A 16539-nucleotide genomic window follows, 5' to 3' on the forward strand; every position below is an offset into this window, starting at 1 on the left:
ACACACACACACACACACACACACACACACACACACACACACACACAGAGAAAAGAAAAAAAAAAACCCAAACCACTTCTGGTCCTATGCATTTGGGGCAAGAAATCCACAACCATAACATTCTTTTTTAAATTAATGCTATGCTGTAACCAAGGCCTAATTATAGACATTTCACTGATACTTAAACATTCTAAAATACCACCGAATTCTAGACAGGTCTGATAATACATGCCTAAAATCTCAGCACTTGGGAGCCTGAGGCAGGAGGATCTTGAGTTAGTATGTGGATGAGTGTGCGTGCACACCGTAGCACAGAGGACCATTTCTAGGAGTTGGCTCTCTCCTTCACTTGCTGAGGAAAGGGCTCTCTTGTTTCTGCAATGCTGCCCACTCGAGGCTAGCTGCCTCACATCCTCCATGAACAATCCTAACTGCCCTTTTTATGTGACTGCTGGCTCTTTAACACGGCTTCCAAGGATTAAACTCAAGTCATCAAAACTAAACAAAATGATATTCCTGACACTGCTTGGAAATGATTTCAAGAATGGCACTCGGGGCTGGTAAGGTGGCTGAGTGAGTAAATGTTCGGCACGTCGGCCTAAAAACCCGAGTCTGATCCCCAGAGCCCACGGTGAAGGATGGGCCTCCTGCAAGCTGTCTTCAAGGCTGCACATGCCCCCAGTGGGCCATGTGCACCCACATACACACATAATGTTTTAAAAACTATCTTTGAGAAGAATGTTTAATTTCTAGGTAAGCCAAAGAGCATTTATTTTTTCCCTTTTATACCAAGATTACTACACACACCAGTATTCATATATATAAGGCAGGAATTAAAACAAACACTTCTGTATTACCTTCTCCTTTTACAAATAAGATAGTTGTGTCTGCACTTGGTGAAGCTTCTGGTTCACCAGACACATCTTCTTCTTCCTTATCTTCTGCCTAAGGGAAACAACATTAAAAACAGACCTGTGAAAAAGGTGAGAAATCACTGCAGCACAGACTTTCACTAGAGTGGGATAAAATACTGCTTTCTTGGTACTAGTGGTATGAATTTCTAATTTTTTTTAAGAGAACATGAACACGGTCCCGCACTGTCACAGTTTACACAGTGAGGTTTCTTGCATTGGGGAAACCCTGGAAGTGCAGTGGATTGGCCTCTCCCTAGGAAAGCTACCGCCTGGATTGTGGCTCTTCCTGCCAAGTAAGTATAATGGTGTTACTTTGCTCTACACTTCATCAGTTAAACAGAACTTCTAAGACAGCGCATGAAAATGTGCATACCAAGTCACTAGGAATCTGGTAGCTCTACCTCAGGTAAAGCCTGAAATTCTGTTTGAAATGTCATCATGGCTACCAGCACAGCCACACCTTGAACTGCAAAGTTCCTAGAACAGACACTTGCAAACTGGCTTCCTTTTAAAGGCAAACCATAAGGTCCCTCTCCCTGTCGATACTCACCTCTGCTGCTGCTGTGTGAAAGCCGCCAGACAATAATGGATGAGCAAAGCTAGATCTGGCCAGCCTGATTTGCCCAGCCCTGTTCACAACCACCTTATTAGCAGCCCTGAAAAATTTCCATTCCAATTAAGTTCCTCAAGACAATCAATCATATACCACTGAAATGGTATGGACATCCCCCCTACAAACAGCCGCCCCCCCCCCCTCCACCCCCCGCAAAGACATAGATCCTTAAATCTGAAGACTCCACAAGGTGAGATATAACTTTTGGAGGCTCAGGCAGGATTGCTTAAGCATAGGAGTTAAGAAGCCGGCTTGAGCAACTGTCTCTAAAATATAAGATGCAAGTAGGCAAATATACCTGAGATGGGGAGACTAAAAACATTCTGTAAGGATAAAATAAAAAACTATATTTGAGGGGGACAAGAGAGAGAGCAAAATTGCAACTAAGATTTGATTAATAGACTTCAGAATAGAACAAAAGAAAACGACATCAAACAGTTCAACCCACTGGAGCTATAGTAAAGCAGACAATCCTTTATGGGGGTAGGATGGACTGGAAAGTGCCAGACTCCATTGTGCATACACAAAATTGGAGGTGCTGCTATCCTGCTAAAAAAAGCAGAAATATAATATGGACTTCTTAAGGCAAGGGGCTGGAAAGGAGATCTGAAAGCCATCAACATGGCTGGAGTGGTTAACATCAACATTCACCAACACTACGGAGCAAGCAGAAGGATGTAGCCTACACAGTCCCAGGAGCAAGTAGGCAGGAAAGAGAAAGGGGTGACCCGGAAACCAACTCAAAGGGATTCAAATACTAACAGCACTAATACTAAAAAAGGGCCTGAACTATGTAACCAGAAAAATTGCAAGTAGGTTGCTGGTGACCTTAGCAATTTTCATCACACATAAAGAACAGATCCTGGAAGATAATGGATATGAAGCTAAAGTAAGAGAAAAACTACAGATTACTTTCAGGAAGTCCCTGGTATAGGCAAAGGTAAAAAGGCGAGTAGTAACTGAAGGTTGGAAGACAGTACGTCTGCATGTGTGCAGCTCCAGACCTCAGTGTCAATGAGAAGGACTGATGCTTCAGAGGCTACAAAAGTAAAGAACCCTCATCTACAGGATGAGATGGGGACCTTAGGGTGAGCACACCTCTCTGTTAGGAGGAAATGAATTAATAAGAGCTCACTACTGAAGGCCCCCACTTTGTGATACCAAAGCCAATGCTGTTGCCAAAGGACTGACACAGGGGTTAAAGCAAGCAATGTTTGAAGAGCAGATGTGAACCCAGAAAGTAAGATAAATAACTCTTCTACCTTATGATTTACCTCCTGTTACAAAGGAACACAAAGTCCAGTGCCTACGACCTGTGCAACAGCAAACCAGTCCATGTATCTCAGACCACCTCCATAAGCAGAGAGAGCAGGGAACATGGGCAGTCTATAGGGAGACAAGTTCAGTGGCCAGCGGCCAGGCATGAAAGGACAATACCGATCGAACTGAAAGAGTAACCACCTAAGGGTAGTGTTAGTATAGATTAATTAGGAAAAACAAACAAAACCTTTTAAGTCGATGGCAAAGTACCCCTCAATCTCTAGCTTTAGAAAGTGTAATCAAGGGTGTGTGTGTGTGTGTGTGTGTGTGTGAATGAATCTCAAGACAACTCAGGATTCTGCCATAATCTCCCAACTCCTCCATGCTCTGAGAGCCGAGTATAAGCTGCTAGCAGAAATTCGGGGAGTGGTTACAATGGAAGCTCTAGCTCACAGGCCCAGAGGTAACTCTGTAGTGGCTGTAGCTCTAAGAACTCATCGTTCATCGACAGTCTACACACAACGAAGGATACTTCCACTTCTTGTTTCAGCCTATCCTGACCATTTATTTTTCCGATGAGAGAAGTTTGGACCAACTTCTTAAAAAAGGATTCACACCCCATTTTGATCTCCTTTCTCCTCGGTAGGTACATTTCAGTACAAGACGGGTCAAATGATTCAGAAAAAGGATACAACCCCTCATTAAATTTCCATGTATGCAAAAATTTCAAAATCCCAAACATCATCTTTAATCCTAAATTACATTCCAACATATTCTAAATTATCTCACCCAAAGCACAGCCAAATATTTACAACTATGAAATAGGAATGCATTCATCTATTCAAGGCTGTGCATTTAATGGAATGGATTGAAGACGCAGAGCCCCGGGTGTAAGGCTTGGCACAGGTCACCAGTCAATGTCTCTTAACGGTGGGAGAGCCAGAAAAGTACACATACTAATGGTATTCTACACAAAAACAAAAAAACACCCCAAAAAACAAAAGAGCAAACCACCAGCTTAAGTGGCAGGTACATCCATAAAAATAAAAACAAACTTAAAAAAAAAATCTGTGGAGGACAGATTGCAGTACCCTTGGGCAGAAAATTAGCAAATTAGTAGGAAGCATGTTGCAATAACCCTAATTTGAGCTCTTTTTTTGTTGTTGTTTAGACTTTATGTGTATGGGTGTTTTGCCTACATGTGTATCTGTGGATCAGATGTACAGTGTCCATGGAAGCCAGAACAGGGTACCAGATCTCCTAGAACTGAAATTATAGATGTTTGTAAGCAGCTATGTGGGTGTGGAGGAAAAGAACCCGGTTCTCTGGAAGAGCAGCCAGCATCTTAACTGCTGAGCCATCTCTCTAGCTCTGAGCCAAATAGTCTCATGGTCATTATCGGAGCACACATTTCAGAGCTAACTTCTAAGAGCTCTTCTCTAACCCTTACTATTCGTAAGGAATATTTTACCACCTGCTCTTCATCTCCTGCTCCCAAAACAACACGTTACCCATTAGAACATGAACTTTGGGAAAGCAGAGAACTACTTCATCAATTCAATCCAGTACCCAGAATAGTGTCCTGCTACATGTAGAGATGCCCCATGGGAGTCAATGTCAGGTTACTGGATGAAAGCAGGCAAGCACAAAAAAGAAAAAAGACAGACTTAGAAAGCTAAGCACCTCAGGCTCCAAAGTTTAATAGCTCGGGGACTGGTGCTAACTTCATTGTACTGTTCTCCTACACTCACTTATGAATGACCTTGACTTTTTCAGTGCATCTTGTCTTCCCCTACTCCAGAAAATTCTTGCTCTCATTCTCACGTTGCCCTTAGGGGAGATGGCTCAAAGGCTTTTGCAGAGGACCCATGTCTGAAAAGGTCATAACTCTAACTCCAGCTCCAGGGAATCCAATACCCCTGGCCTCCCCAGGCATTTGCACTCATGGGCAAATAACCACACATATATAACTTAAAAATTAATTCACAAATTTGCCTATAAAAAAGAATAGATTCTTGTGCTGAGTATCTAGCTCAGAATATATCATATATATTCTAAATATAGTACACAACACTAACCAAATCTGTGGGTTCATCTTCCTCTACTTCAGCTTCATCATCTTCATCTTCAATTATTGAATCTTCCACTGTTTCTTCATCTTCTGTAAGATCTTGAGCCACAGCCAATGACCCTGAAAATAAAATTAAAAAAGAGCAGTTAACCCTTATCAGTGTCTTTAAACATCAGGTCTAGAAAAGAAAATGATACACATATAGTACACAGTCTCCTTTTATTACTATGGCAACTGAATCATGCCACTGCATAAAACATTTATATTATTTTATTAGTAGTCTTAACTACTGCTTGATAATTTTAATGGTGATGTTTTTAATATTAAAAAGCAAAACAAACAAACAAAAACCAAGCAGGCCCATGTGAATCTGATCCTTGGCAAGACCCTGCAAACTGTCCTCCAGCCTCTGCATATGCACTGCAACACACACACACACACACACACACACACACACACACACACAGTGTAATAAAAAATAAAGTAAATATTGGTAGCTTCATGGTTAGAAGCAAAGAAAAAAAATCCTTTTTTTTTTTTTGCACATGACTTCAAGCATATTTTCAGATAGGTTTAAAGTATAAAAAAATAATGATAAAGTATACCCGTAATGCTACTCTATAAATCATAGTTTTAAACACAAAACCTTTTCAACAGGTTATACTACATCGGTTTCAGGCAAAACCCTCAAAAGCCCTTCAAAGTTCTAGCAGTTCTTTCCACCACTTTTCAGAGAGTGATGATGTGGCAATTCGGTAAGGAAGGAAAATGTGGGAAAAGCCACACGTGCAACACCCAAGAGAAACAGTGTCATTAAGACCACGGGTTTTTAAGTCTTTTCACTTCCCTGAGTTAAAAAGGCTTATTCGTAGTTTGCACGTCTTTTTCAAAAGCCAGTTATAAAAGAAGAAGAAGAAAAAAAAAGGAAACCCCAAGGGGCAGTAGCTCGGTTGTTAGCGTGCAAGCCTTGCAAGCCGGAATCCCGGGGCTCATCCCCACCGCCTCATCCACCCTCATTCACGGGCTGTGGTGACAAACACCTGAAACCCAGCACAAGGATCAGAAATTCAAGGTGGTGCTGGGCTACAGACTTCGAAGCCAGTCAGGGCGACCTATATGGGACTCTGTCTCAACATCAGTCCTGTGTCCGTCCGTCCCGCACCTCCAACCAAAATCCCTAACAGTCATAACTCGGAGTCACACTAGCCACTAAGCAGAGGGCAATCACTTCTGTTTGCTTGGCTAAACAGCTCGTGAACACGGATCGTCATGGGCCACAGAAACTTAAAGGAAAGGAATTGTGGTGACCACTCACACCAATTCTTTTTGTAAACTAGAAAAACCAAAGTTCATGAAGGGCAGCTGGAAAACTTTGTACTTTTTTTTTTTTTCCACACTCTGCCAAGTTTTTAAACCTCAGGTTAACCGTTGGAATGAATCAACTTTTGAAGCTCGGGGTAACTTTTTCCCAGCACGTTTCCAACCAGCAAAAACTGGCTAGAAACGGGAGAGGGGAGGGAGGAGAAATCAGAAGAGGGGGAAGAAAGAATTCCCGCCAGGGCTGGCGAGAAGCAGAATGGGGCGTTTTGAAAGGTCCGCAGAGACCGCGATGGGCGAGCAAGGGGACCGCGCGAAGATGATGCACGGAGCCGAGGTGGAGAACCGGCTCCGGGCGAATGAATGGAAGCGCCCCGGCGTGGGGCTAGCGACACGTCAGCGCAGAGGCCGGGGGCCGAGGACCGGGGGCGGGCGGCTCGCGGCGGGCGCGGGCGGGGAGGGGAGGCCGGCCCCGGCGCGGGTTTCCCGGACCGAGCACCCCGGGCCCGCGATCGCCGCGGCGGGTCCTGGGGGGCAGCGCGGCCCCCGAGAGCCGGGCCGCGGAGAGCTGCGGGACGGGGCGGGGGGTCGCCGCGGTGCCCGACCCATCCCCAGGGCCCCTCACCTCCGGGACCACCGCGGAGCAGCACGGCGGCCGGGAAGGCCAGCAGGAACAGCAGCAGGAGGCGGGGGAGGAGTCTCATGGCGCGGCCGGTCAGCGTCCAGTGCGCGTCCGCTAGGGCTCTCGGCAGCTCCGGCGGTAATGGCGTTACTCTTCATCCGGGCCCCGCAGGAGGGGCGGGGCACGCACGCGCGCCAGCCGTCGGCCCGCCCCGCCACCGCCGACGTGGCCTCTAGGCGCCCAGGGGCGGAGCCTGCGGCCCGCTAGATCACGTGGCCGGAGGTGGGGCCCGGGGCTCCCGCGAGAGCCTTGCTGATCCGGTTTTCGGCTTCCAGATGCTCAGTTCCTTCAGTGGCCGCCCAGGGGGACCGGTCCTTGGTAAAAGAAAGGATGTGGGTAACAAAAAAGTAAAAAAAGCCATGAGTGATGCCTCTCACTGTTATCCCAATGTTTGAGGCAGGAGGATTGCGACTTCGAGACCAGCTGGGCTATGTAGCCGGTTCCAGGCAACTCTAGGCTATATAGAGTTAACATTTTGTCAGAAAATAAAGCAGAAAGGGAAACACTCACGTAGGCTGGAAAATCTACCCCCATTCTCTGCAATAACAATGAGAGTTATGGAGTTTCATTCTTTGTTTTTAATAATCTATTAAATTTTATTTTATTTTTTAATGTGCATTGGCATTTTGTCTGCATGAATGTTTGTGTGAGGGTGTCGGATCCAGGAGTTACAGACAGTTGTGAACTGCCATGTGGGTGCTGGGAATTGAACTTTCTTGAAGAGCAGCTAGTACTCTTTGCCGCTGAGCCCTCTCTCCAGCTGGAGTTTTATTCTTTTAAGTCAATCTGTGTGTGTGTGTGTGTGTGTGTGTGTGTGTGTGCGCGCGCGTGCGCGCCGTGTATAATTAGCAATGCACAGATCCAGAGGTCAGGCAGAGGACAATTTCTGGGAATCAGTTTTCTCCTTCCATCTCAATATGGGTTCTGGGTTTGAACTCTGATCGTTAATTATCCTTGCACCACACCACCTCACTCAGTACTGGAATTTTCTTATCTAACAATCCAGACTTAGAAATCACCTAGTATTTCTGCTATTTCCACAACACTACAAAATCTTACTTCTGGTATATTCCTGGAATCTTCAGCTGGACAGTGTGAAACAGGATGTGGCTGTTGGTTAAGGGCTGTTTAGTTACTTTTCTGTTGTTGCTGTGACACCATAACCAAGGCAACTTATAAATTAAATGCTTTCTTTTATAGGTTTCTTTACAATCTGAGAGGGCGAGTTCATGGCCATCATATCAGGGAGAGTGGGAGCAGGCAGATACCGTGCTGGGGCAATACCTGAGAGCTTACATATTGAGCCAAAAGGACAAGACAGGCCAGGTGTGGTGGCGTGTGTCTTTCATCCCAGCACTCGGGAAGGCAGAAGCAAGTGGATCTCTGTGAGTTTGAGGCTAGCATGGTCTACAAAGCAAGTCCAGGACAGCCAGGGCTACACAGAAAGGCTACCCTGGCCCGAAAAACAAACTAAAAAGGACAAGGCATAGATATAACTTCAGTAGTGTGAGCTTTTGAAACTTCAGAGCCCACACCCAATGACATATCTTCAACAAGGCGGGACTGTGCCTTATGGAACAGTTCCATCAACTGTGATGAAGTATTCAAACACGAGCCTGTGGGAACCATTCTCATTCAAAACACTACAGAGGCCAAGTGGCCGCCTGGATCTTCGGAGCCACCAAGTCATACAGGGAACAAATAAACTCTCCTCAGAATTCATTGGGAGATGAGTGGAGTGGAAGTCACAGCTTACATCTAAACTTAATTAGCCACAACAGGTTCAGATAGGTTGAAACATGTCCTGAGAAAGGTGAGAGAGACTGTCTTTACACTGTGAACATTGAGGGACCAGAAGTGCTCCTCACCTGAAGAAGTTAAACCTTAGAAAGCAGTGAGTGCACTGACAGTGTCTGTAACTTCACCTCAGCTGATTCTTTTATAACTTGTGGGAGCAGAAAATCACTTTCCTTAGTACTTAAGTTTGCCTCGGCATCATTAAAATTTCCTGCGCCCCGGGTTTCTCCATGTCCTTCAGAATGTCACTCATCTGTCACCTCCTGCACTTGTCCTGACCCACCTTAAAATTATAACCCTTGGATTGGAGAAACGGCTGTTCTTCCAGACCACCCAAGCTCCGTTCCTGTCACCCAAAACTACAGCCCTCCTGCCTCTCACCCTCAGGCCTCCCCTGTGTGCTTCCTAGCATTTGCCATCTTATATAGTCCATAGCTCTTGGGTCTCCTGTCTGTGAATATATCATGACACAACTAGAAAGCAGTGACACCAGAGAACTTCATTTTGTTTTGAGACAGGGCCAGCTTGTGTAGCCCAGGTTGGCCTTAAGCCTTGGACCCTCCTGCCTCAGCCTCCCAGGTGCTAATATTACAGGTGTGTGCCCTCATGCCCAGCTCCTAAATACTTGTTGAGCCAGTGAGATATGGTTTTGTTATATTTTTTCTCCTTAATTTTTTTTAAGTTTTTGGGTTTTTTTCTTTTTCAAATTTTTATTTTTTTTAAATATTAGTTATAATTTACTTTGTATCCTAGCTGTAGCTCCCTCCCTCATTCCCTCTCAATCCCATCCTCCTTCCTTCATCTCCACACTGCCACTCTCTAAGTCCACTGATAGTGGAGGTCCTCCTCACCTTCCGTATGACCCTAGCTTATCAGGACTCATCAGGACTGGCTGCAATGTCCTTCTGTGGCCTAGCAAAGCTGCTCCTACCTCCGGGGATGGGGGAGGAAGAGGTCAAAGAGCCAACCACTGAGTTCATGTCAGAGACAGTCTCCTCAAATTTTTAATCCACTTTTCATTGTAGCTCTAATAAAATATCAATCAAAACAGTTGTGTTTATTGTATATGAACAGATGCTTAAGTGTTCTTTCCTGTAGCAAGGAGCAGAAAAGAATTTTTCTGCTGTATACCTCTCAGGGGGTGGAGTAAACAAGGCTGTCCTGACCAGCTCCTCAATTAGCCAGACAGCCTCCATTCCTTCCCCAGCCTACACTTCAGAAAGAACAGGGAATCCGGTCACCAGGTTGATCACTAGAAAACCCACCACTTAACCTTCCTCTTCACCCTCAGGCTCTGTCCTCCTTTCTCTTACAGTAAAATGTTTATAGGCCAATCAGAAGCCAGTCATCATTTGCGGTTTGGATCCCATCACCTGTGTAGAGACGTGATTCTAGAGCACCCTTCTCTACATCACGGTTCCTGCTTCTCAGTGTGTCACTCCCATCAACACACACCACTGCAAACCTGACGGCTCGGAGGCCTCTCCTTTCAGTGAATCTTCACTCTCATTTAGCAGTTCTCTTCTCAGTCTAGTCCAGTTAGGCTTGGCTTCCAAATGTGTCATTAAAACCTGATAAATCCAGTGACAGTGATGTAAAGCTTCCCTCCACCTCCAGCACTGGTTTTCTTTAGGCTCTAGATTCCCACCTCTGTGGCCCCTTCTCTGCAGGATGACTAAATAACAAGCCACTGCCTGGGAGTGTCACCCCACCTGCTTTGGTTTTATATGAGGGCTTGCAGGATGGGAAGGAAGACCCTGGTGAGAGGCTGTGGGAAGACAGTCATCAGGTGCGGTTTGGAGGCCAGGGCTAAACGCAAGAAACCCTGGACAGTACAGGCCCATGGAGATGAGAGGATGAGAGTGGAAGCTGGGGAGAAAGAGCCTGGGCACAGTGGAATGAGCCTTGCTTTCCAACAAGGCCACACCTACTCCAAGGCCACACCTCCTAACGTGCCACTTCCTATAGGCCAAGCGTTCACAGACATGAGTGTGTGAGGCCGTTCCTATTCAAACCACCACAACCACATTCCTATTTGTCCTAATGCATGTCGGTCTTAGCTGATCCAGTGCTGTGTAGGCCTCCCTTCCCACCTGTCCAGAGCCCTCCAGGTTGTCTATCCAGTCAGGTCATGAGACACCCCCACCCCCGCCCCTTCCCAAAGATAGAGCCTGTCTGAACCCCTCTGGGAGGCTCTAGTGGACCATCTTGTCCAAGTGTCCCAAGGCTTGAACATTTTCTGTTTCCAAGCCCTTACAGGAGCTGCCTTATAGAGCACTCCAACAGATAGACGTGGTGATATGGTGACTTATTCAGCATGTCCTCTGGAACCATTATACTCTCCACACTTACTCCCTCTTGCATCTAACTGATTGAAGTGTAACACTGGCCTCGGTGACATGAAAGGATTTCCACCAACAGAACGTACTGATCAACAGCTGCATGTTCAGCCTCGTTTGAGGATTCGGCAAAGGGTTGGAATGGGGAGGGTAGGGACAGGGCATACAGGAAGCCAACCAGGATATAACCAATAGGTCACATGTTTGGTATGCAGACAATGGGGCACCTGATTTGCATTTCCAGACCCACATTTTTAAAGAGCTGAGTAGTGCTGCATGCTTGTAGTATTGGCACTGTGGAGATGGAGACAGGAAGATTCCTGGGCTCACTGGCCACCCAGCCTGGCCTATTTGTTCTAGGCCAGTGAGAGATCCTGTGTCAAAAACAACATGGATGACTCCTGGGGAGGAACAGCCAAGTTTGTCCACCACCACATGCACACATCAAATAACTTCAGGAATGAATATTTAATCAAGTATTACTGTCAGTTCACATGGAAACAGAACATTCTTTACAGTGGCCATCAAGATGACCTACCAATGTCATGGACTTCGGGCGACTTTCTAATCTTGGTCTGTAAGAAAGAAAGAAAGACGATGTTAAAATGGGGAGAGAAGACTAAAATAGTGATTATGGTGAAAAATACACCATTATTGGCATATTTGCCTCTCACTTTCAAGAACTTGTCATTTATATCAAACTATAAGACCCTAAAAAGATGAAGCTTTTCAGCACATAGTGTGCGGTCCGTGCTCAGTGTGGAGCTCGCCCAACACAGTCTCCTTATATTGAATAGGCTCCTAACTTACTTAAGTCAGGACTCAGCTTCAAAATGAAACCTACAAAATCTTGCAAGTGCTGAAGCAAAAAATTCGACACCCAGGGACGGAGATGGCTCAGTGGCTGAGAGTTTGTGCTGCTCTTGCGGGGGACCAGAGTCTGGTTCCCAGCACCCACATCAGGTGGCTCACCACAAAACTAACTGCAGATCAGAGGGGTGCGAAGCCTCTGGCCTCTGTGGTCACCTGCACTCACGTGTACATACCCACACACAGGCACAGACACACACAAAAACATTTTAAAGAGACACCTGGGACTGTCTCTTAATCCCAAAGTTCCAGTGTTTCCACTGCCTGAAACAACTGGGCAGATTCTGCACCGTAATTTTGAGGAGAAAATTAGGGGAAGTCTCAAGCTGAACTTCTGATGGGGACACTGAAGTCAGCAGGTGAGTCAAGACTTCAGAGTTAGTCATGGCTGAAGCCTGCAGGGGGTCTGGAGTTTTCACACAAATGGAGTTACCATCTAGGAGCCCTTGTGACCTCTTTCCCTTGTTTCAAAGACAATAAATCCATATAAATAAATGTGTAAAAATAAATGTGACAAGTCAACAAATGTCTCAACTGGTAAATGTATAAAGTTATATAAAAATATTTTAAAGTGATTCTAGAAATAAAACCCATAGTTTGTTTCTAGGACTCAGAGAAAACCCACACTGTGTTAAAAGTGAAAGTCAAAACTCCTGAGCGCACACCTGTGATCTCAGCACTCAGAGAGGCAGAGGCAGGTGGTCTCTGTGAGTTTGAGGCCAGCCTGGTCTATAAAGTGAGTCCATACAGAAAAGGCTACACAGAGAAACCCTGTCTTGAAAAACAAAACAAATAAAAAACAAAACTCCTGAGCAGATTTAAAACTAGTGTTTGCAAAGTGATCATATAAAATAACTGACTTTTCTAACTTTCCAATTTTAGTATTATATGTACTGCTGAAGCTAGAACCCAGCTGTAAGACAGTCAACCCACGAGATTATGTACTTACCCTATAGCACTGAGCTACGTGTCTGAATGAGACTCTTCTAAAATTAAAGAATTTAAGATTTTTGTATTAGTGGAGGGAGTCGGTTTATAAACATGTAGAAGGTAGCGTCTTTATTGAAGACAAGAACCTCAGCTCATAACCTGTGTAGTATCAGGCATATAGCTTCTGTGACAGCAGGCAGCCTGGCCTTCTAATTCAAGCTCCACAAAACCTATGGTAACAAGGTAGGTGGAACATGCCTGTAATCTCAGAACTCAGGAGCCGTTGGTGAAAGGATTTTGTTTTGCAATCTGTGCTGCATAGCAAAACATAGTTAAAAAAAACAAAAACAGAACCCAGATGTGAGACCAGCTCAAAAACAGGATAAAAAAAAAATCTTTTTGACACAGGATCTTGCTAAACTTTGGGATAGCTGGGGGTTTTAGGTGTGTGCCAGTGTGCAAGGCCTACAAGAAAACGTTGATCAAGTTACTGTTTTATACTAGGAAAGTACAAAATACTTCATACTTATCTTAAATAAAGACATAAGGAGAGAAAAGTTTTAAAATATATTATTTACTAAATGTATTTTAAACACTTTTTTTTTTAAACAAAAGGAAAACTTACCTTGGCCTTCTGGTTTTCTCTCTGGGCGTTCTAATTAAATCTTCCAAATGTCTATTTCTCTCTTCCAAACTAAAGGAAGAAACAATTGCATTTTACACAAAATGGACTTTTCTAGATAAATATTTTGTAGATTCTTTGGAGACTGTCTTAGTTACTGTTCTAGTGCTGTGAAGAGACATTATGATCAAGGCAATTTTTACAGAAAGTATATAATTGGGGGCTTGCTTATACTTTTAGAGGATTAGTCCATTATCATCATGGCAGGAAGCAGGCAGGCATGGCACTCAATCAGTGGCTGAGAGCTTTACATCCTAATCCACAAAGAGCAAGCAGAGAGAAAAAGAGAGAGACTGGGCTTGGCATGGGCTTTTGGAACCAAGCCCCCCCCCCCCCGACACACTGTCTCCAACAATGTCACACCTCCTAATCCTTCCCAAACAGTTCCAGTAATAGTGGCCCAAGCATTCAAATATAGGAGAGGCATTCTTACTCAAACCGCCACAGAAACTGTGAGTAGATACTATAAAAATTATGAGCTAAGGTTTTTATCTATAATAAATTACTCTGTTACATATTTTATGATCAGATCTTCCTCAAAACTAACATTAATCCAAAGCTAATCATGAGTCATCTGTTTATCTCATCATATAGAAATCTGGGTATTTTCCTGGAAATTCAGAATACATGGTCAATTTTTCCCTTTATAAGTTCCAGGGCTAAAGATAGTAATAGATAATAGCAAATATATAGAATGCATTTGGCTATTCTTGTCTGTTTGCACAGTGGGTGCACTGTAATATAGCCTAGAGGTGTGTTAACAGAGACCCTCATCTGGGGCTGCTTTACCACAGGTAAACGCCTGGTAGTCTCACTGCATGGTCCCAGCATTCTGTTAGCCTGCTAGAGATGCGCCTGTTTTCTGGTTTTATGCATTAAGAAGGGGGAGGGAATCAAAGCAAGAGAGACATTTAGAATCTCAAATAGACTCTTCAGGACACAGAGTCATGTTCAAAACAAACAGAACTAAAAGCTACAAGGGGAAAAAAGGCCAACCCACCTACAAAGGCAAATACAGTGCATCAAACCTCTCAAAGGAAACCCCAAAATCCAGGGAAAACATGGAATGCTATATTTCAAGTCCTAAAAGCAAGTAACTTCCAAATAAGATTGTTATAGCCAGCAAATTGTCTTTAGAATGGTAGAGAGATATGGATATTTTAAGACAAACACAAACTAAAACAATTCAGAGGGCTACCAAGTCAGCATGGCAAAGGATACCTAAAGGAACCCTAAATACAGAGGAAGAACCAAGAGTCTGAACCAAGGAGCACAATAAACTTACAACCCCCTAATATGAATAGGAGAGATAGAAAAGAACATCTACTAATCCAATTAACCAGAGAAACAAGCAGCCAAATTACAGGAGTCAGCACAGAGCTCTAATAACCAACCCTGAGTGGAAGTGCTTTAAGCTGCCCAACTAACCAACCCAAAGACACAGGCTGGCTGATTGGATTAAAAAGGATGATCCAAAGTTCCTTTGTCTCTAGGAAATGCATCTCAGAGGCAAAATAAATAAATAAATAAAATAATAATAATAATAAATAAAAATAAATAAAAAATAAAAAAACAAAAACAAAAACGGTCACAGACTGAAAGTGACAGGATGGAATTCAATTTTCCAAGCAAAGGAAAGTCAACAGCCATGGCAGAGCTCAGCAAACACCAGAGGTATAAGAGGTCGGTGAGATGGCTCAGTGAACAAAAATTCTTGCCCTCAATCTGGTTTGTATCCCCAGACAGAACCCAGGAAGGAGATGGCGCCCAAAAGTTGTTCTCTGACCTACACACACACTCACACACAAACACACACACAAGCCTATGCACATACATTGAACATACAACAAATAAACAACCTGGAGAAAACAAAAACCCAAACAAAATGTTATGGATGTAAAGCAGATGTGTTTACCTGGTTTAGGTCATAATGTAGAACATTTGGTACCGTCCTCATTTTGTACCCCTAGAACCACGACTTAGAACCATCATTTAGGCTGTTAGGACATTTCTATACCTGAATTTCTTCTTCTAACGTTAATAGTCACTTTTGGAAAGTGACACGAACACGGGGTGATCTCTGTTTACACTGTGTCATAGCAACAATTTAAGGGGTTTCTTGTCTTCCTTCTCCCTAACTCCTACCTGATATAAACCCTTACACCCCAAACTTCCAGCTACTTCTGGTATTTTGTTAAGCGAAGCCTTCAAGTTGTATTTGGAATGGGAATAAAGCAGAGCTGTTCTCAGTGCCCATCTCTTGATCTTTATCTGCTGGATTCCTGTCTCCAGCTTTTACATATTCACAAAAACGGACCATCTAGGCCTCCATTGTAGGGCTTGTCAGCTAGGCCCCTCCCTTCTTGGGAAAGATGTGAAGGGATGGAATATGGGTGCCACCCGCCCAACCCGCAAGGAGTCTTCTGTGAAGGTGGTTGTTGTCCACCAGGCGGGAGGGGCAGTGGGGGCGGTGCCGACAAACCCAGGTCTGCTCTGCTGATCAGCTGCAGGGCTGCGGGTGGAGGGCACAGGCAGGGTGAAGGGTTGCGGGTGCAGGGCACAGGCAGGGTAGGGTGGGCGCTTCATCCTGAAGAAGAGAGTGAAGCTGATGTTCGTGAGGATGCAGTGAGAGCCAACTGATTCCTCACGGAGAACTTCAAAAGGAAAGCATAAAGCCCTTGAACCCTTGAGTCTCCTTCGTGGCCAGTGGCTCAGTCATCAACACGGCTCTACCACCACCCTCTAGGCCTGGGGCCATGGTCTTCTTGTAAGAGCTCTTCCGGTGACCGGATTGAGCAGGATAGGCAGGAACAGCACCTCGCTCCAGCAGCGAGGTTACAAGAAGCCCAAGGCTAGTGAAGATTTTTTGAAATAGGAAATGGAGTTCAAGGACAGCCAAGGCTCCACAGAGAAACTCTGTCGAGAAGGAAGGATGAAGGAAGGAGGGAGGGAAGGAGGGAAGGAAGGAAAGGAAGGAAGGGAATAAGAGAAAGAAAGAAAAGAGAGAAAGAAAAAGGAAAGAAGAGAAAGAGAGAAAGGAGGAAGGAAGGAAGGAAGGAAGGAA

The 16539-nt window shown here is 44.6% G+C and overlaps 2 protein-coding genes across 2 annotated transcripts in view; both read right to left on the minus strand.

Annotated features, from left to right (window-relative positions):
- Positions 1–6972, minus strand: part of Ssr1 (signal sequence receptor subunit 1) — a 16295-nt gene extending 9323 nt beyond the window's left edge. Inside the window, exons 1-3 of the mRNA XM_055595088.1 lie at positions 6801–6972; positions 4866–4978; positions 858–945 (exon numbers count right to left, since the gene is read on the minus strand). Coding sequence (XP_055451063.1) covers positions 858–945; positions 4866–4978; positions 6801–6879 — 280 coding nt within the window. The 5' untranslated portion in view covers positions 6880–6972. The remainder of the gene's footprint in view (positions 1–857; positions 946–4865; positions 4979–6800) is intronic.
- A 4475-nt stretch (positions 6973–11447) lies between these two features.
- Positions 11448–16539, minus strand: part of Cage1 (cancer antigen 1) — a 34114-nt gene continuing 29022 nt past the window's right edge. Inside the window, 2 exon segments of the mRNA XM_055595067.1 lie at positions 11448–11568; positions 13419–13487. Of these exon segments, the coding sequence (XP_055451042.1) occupies positions 11484–11568; positions 13419–13487 (154 nt within the window). The 3' untranslated portion in view covers positions 11448–11483.

Source organism: Psammomys obesus, unplaced genomic scaffold, assembly GCF_907164565.1.
Source record: "Psammomys obesus unplaced genomic scaffold, mPsaObe1.curated_primary_1811, whole genome shotgun sequence".
Classification (NCBI taxonomy): Eukaryota; Metazoa; Chordata; class Mammalia; order Rodentia; family Muridae; genus Psammomys; species Psammomys obesus.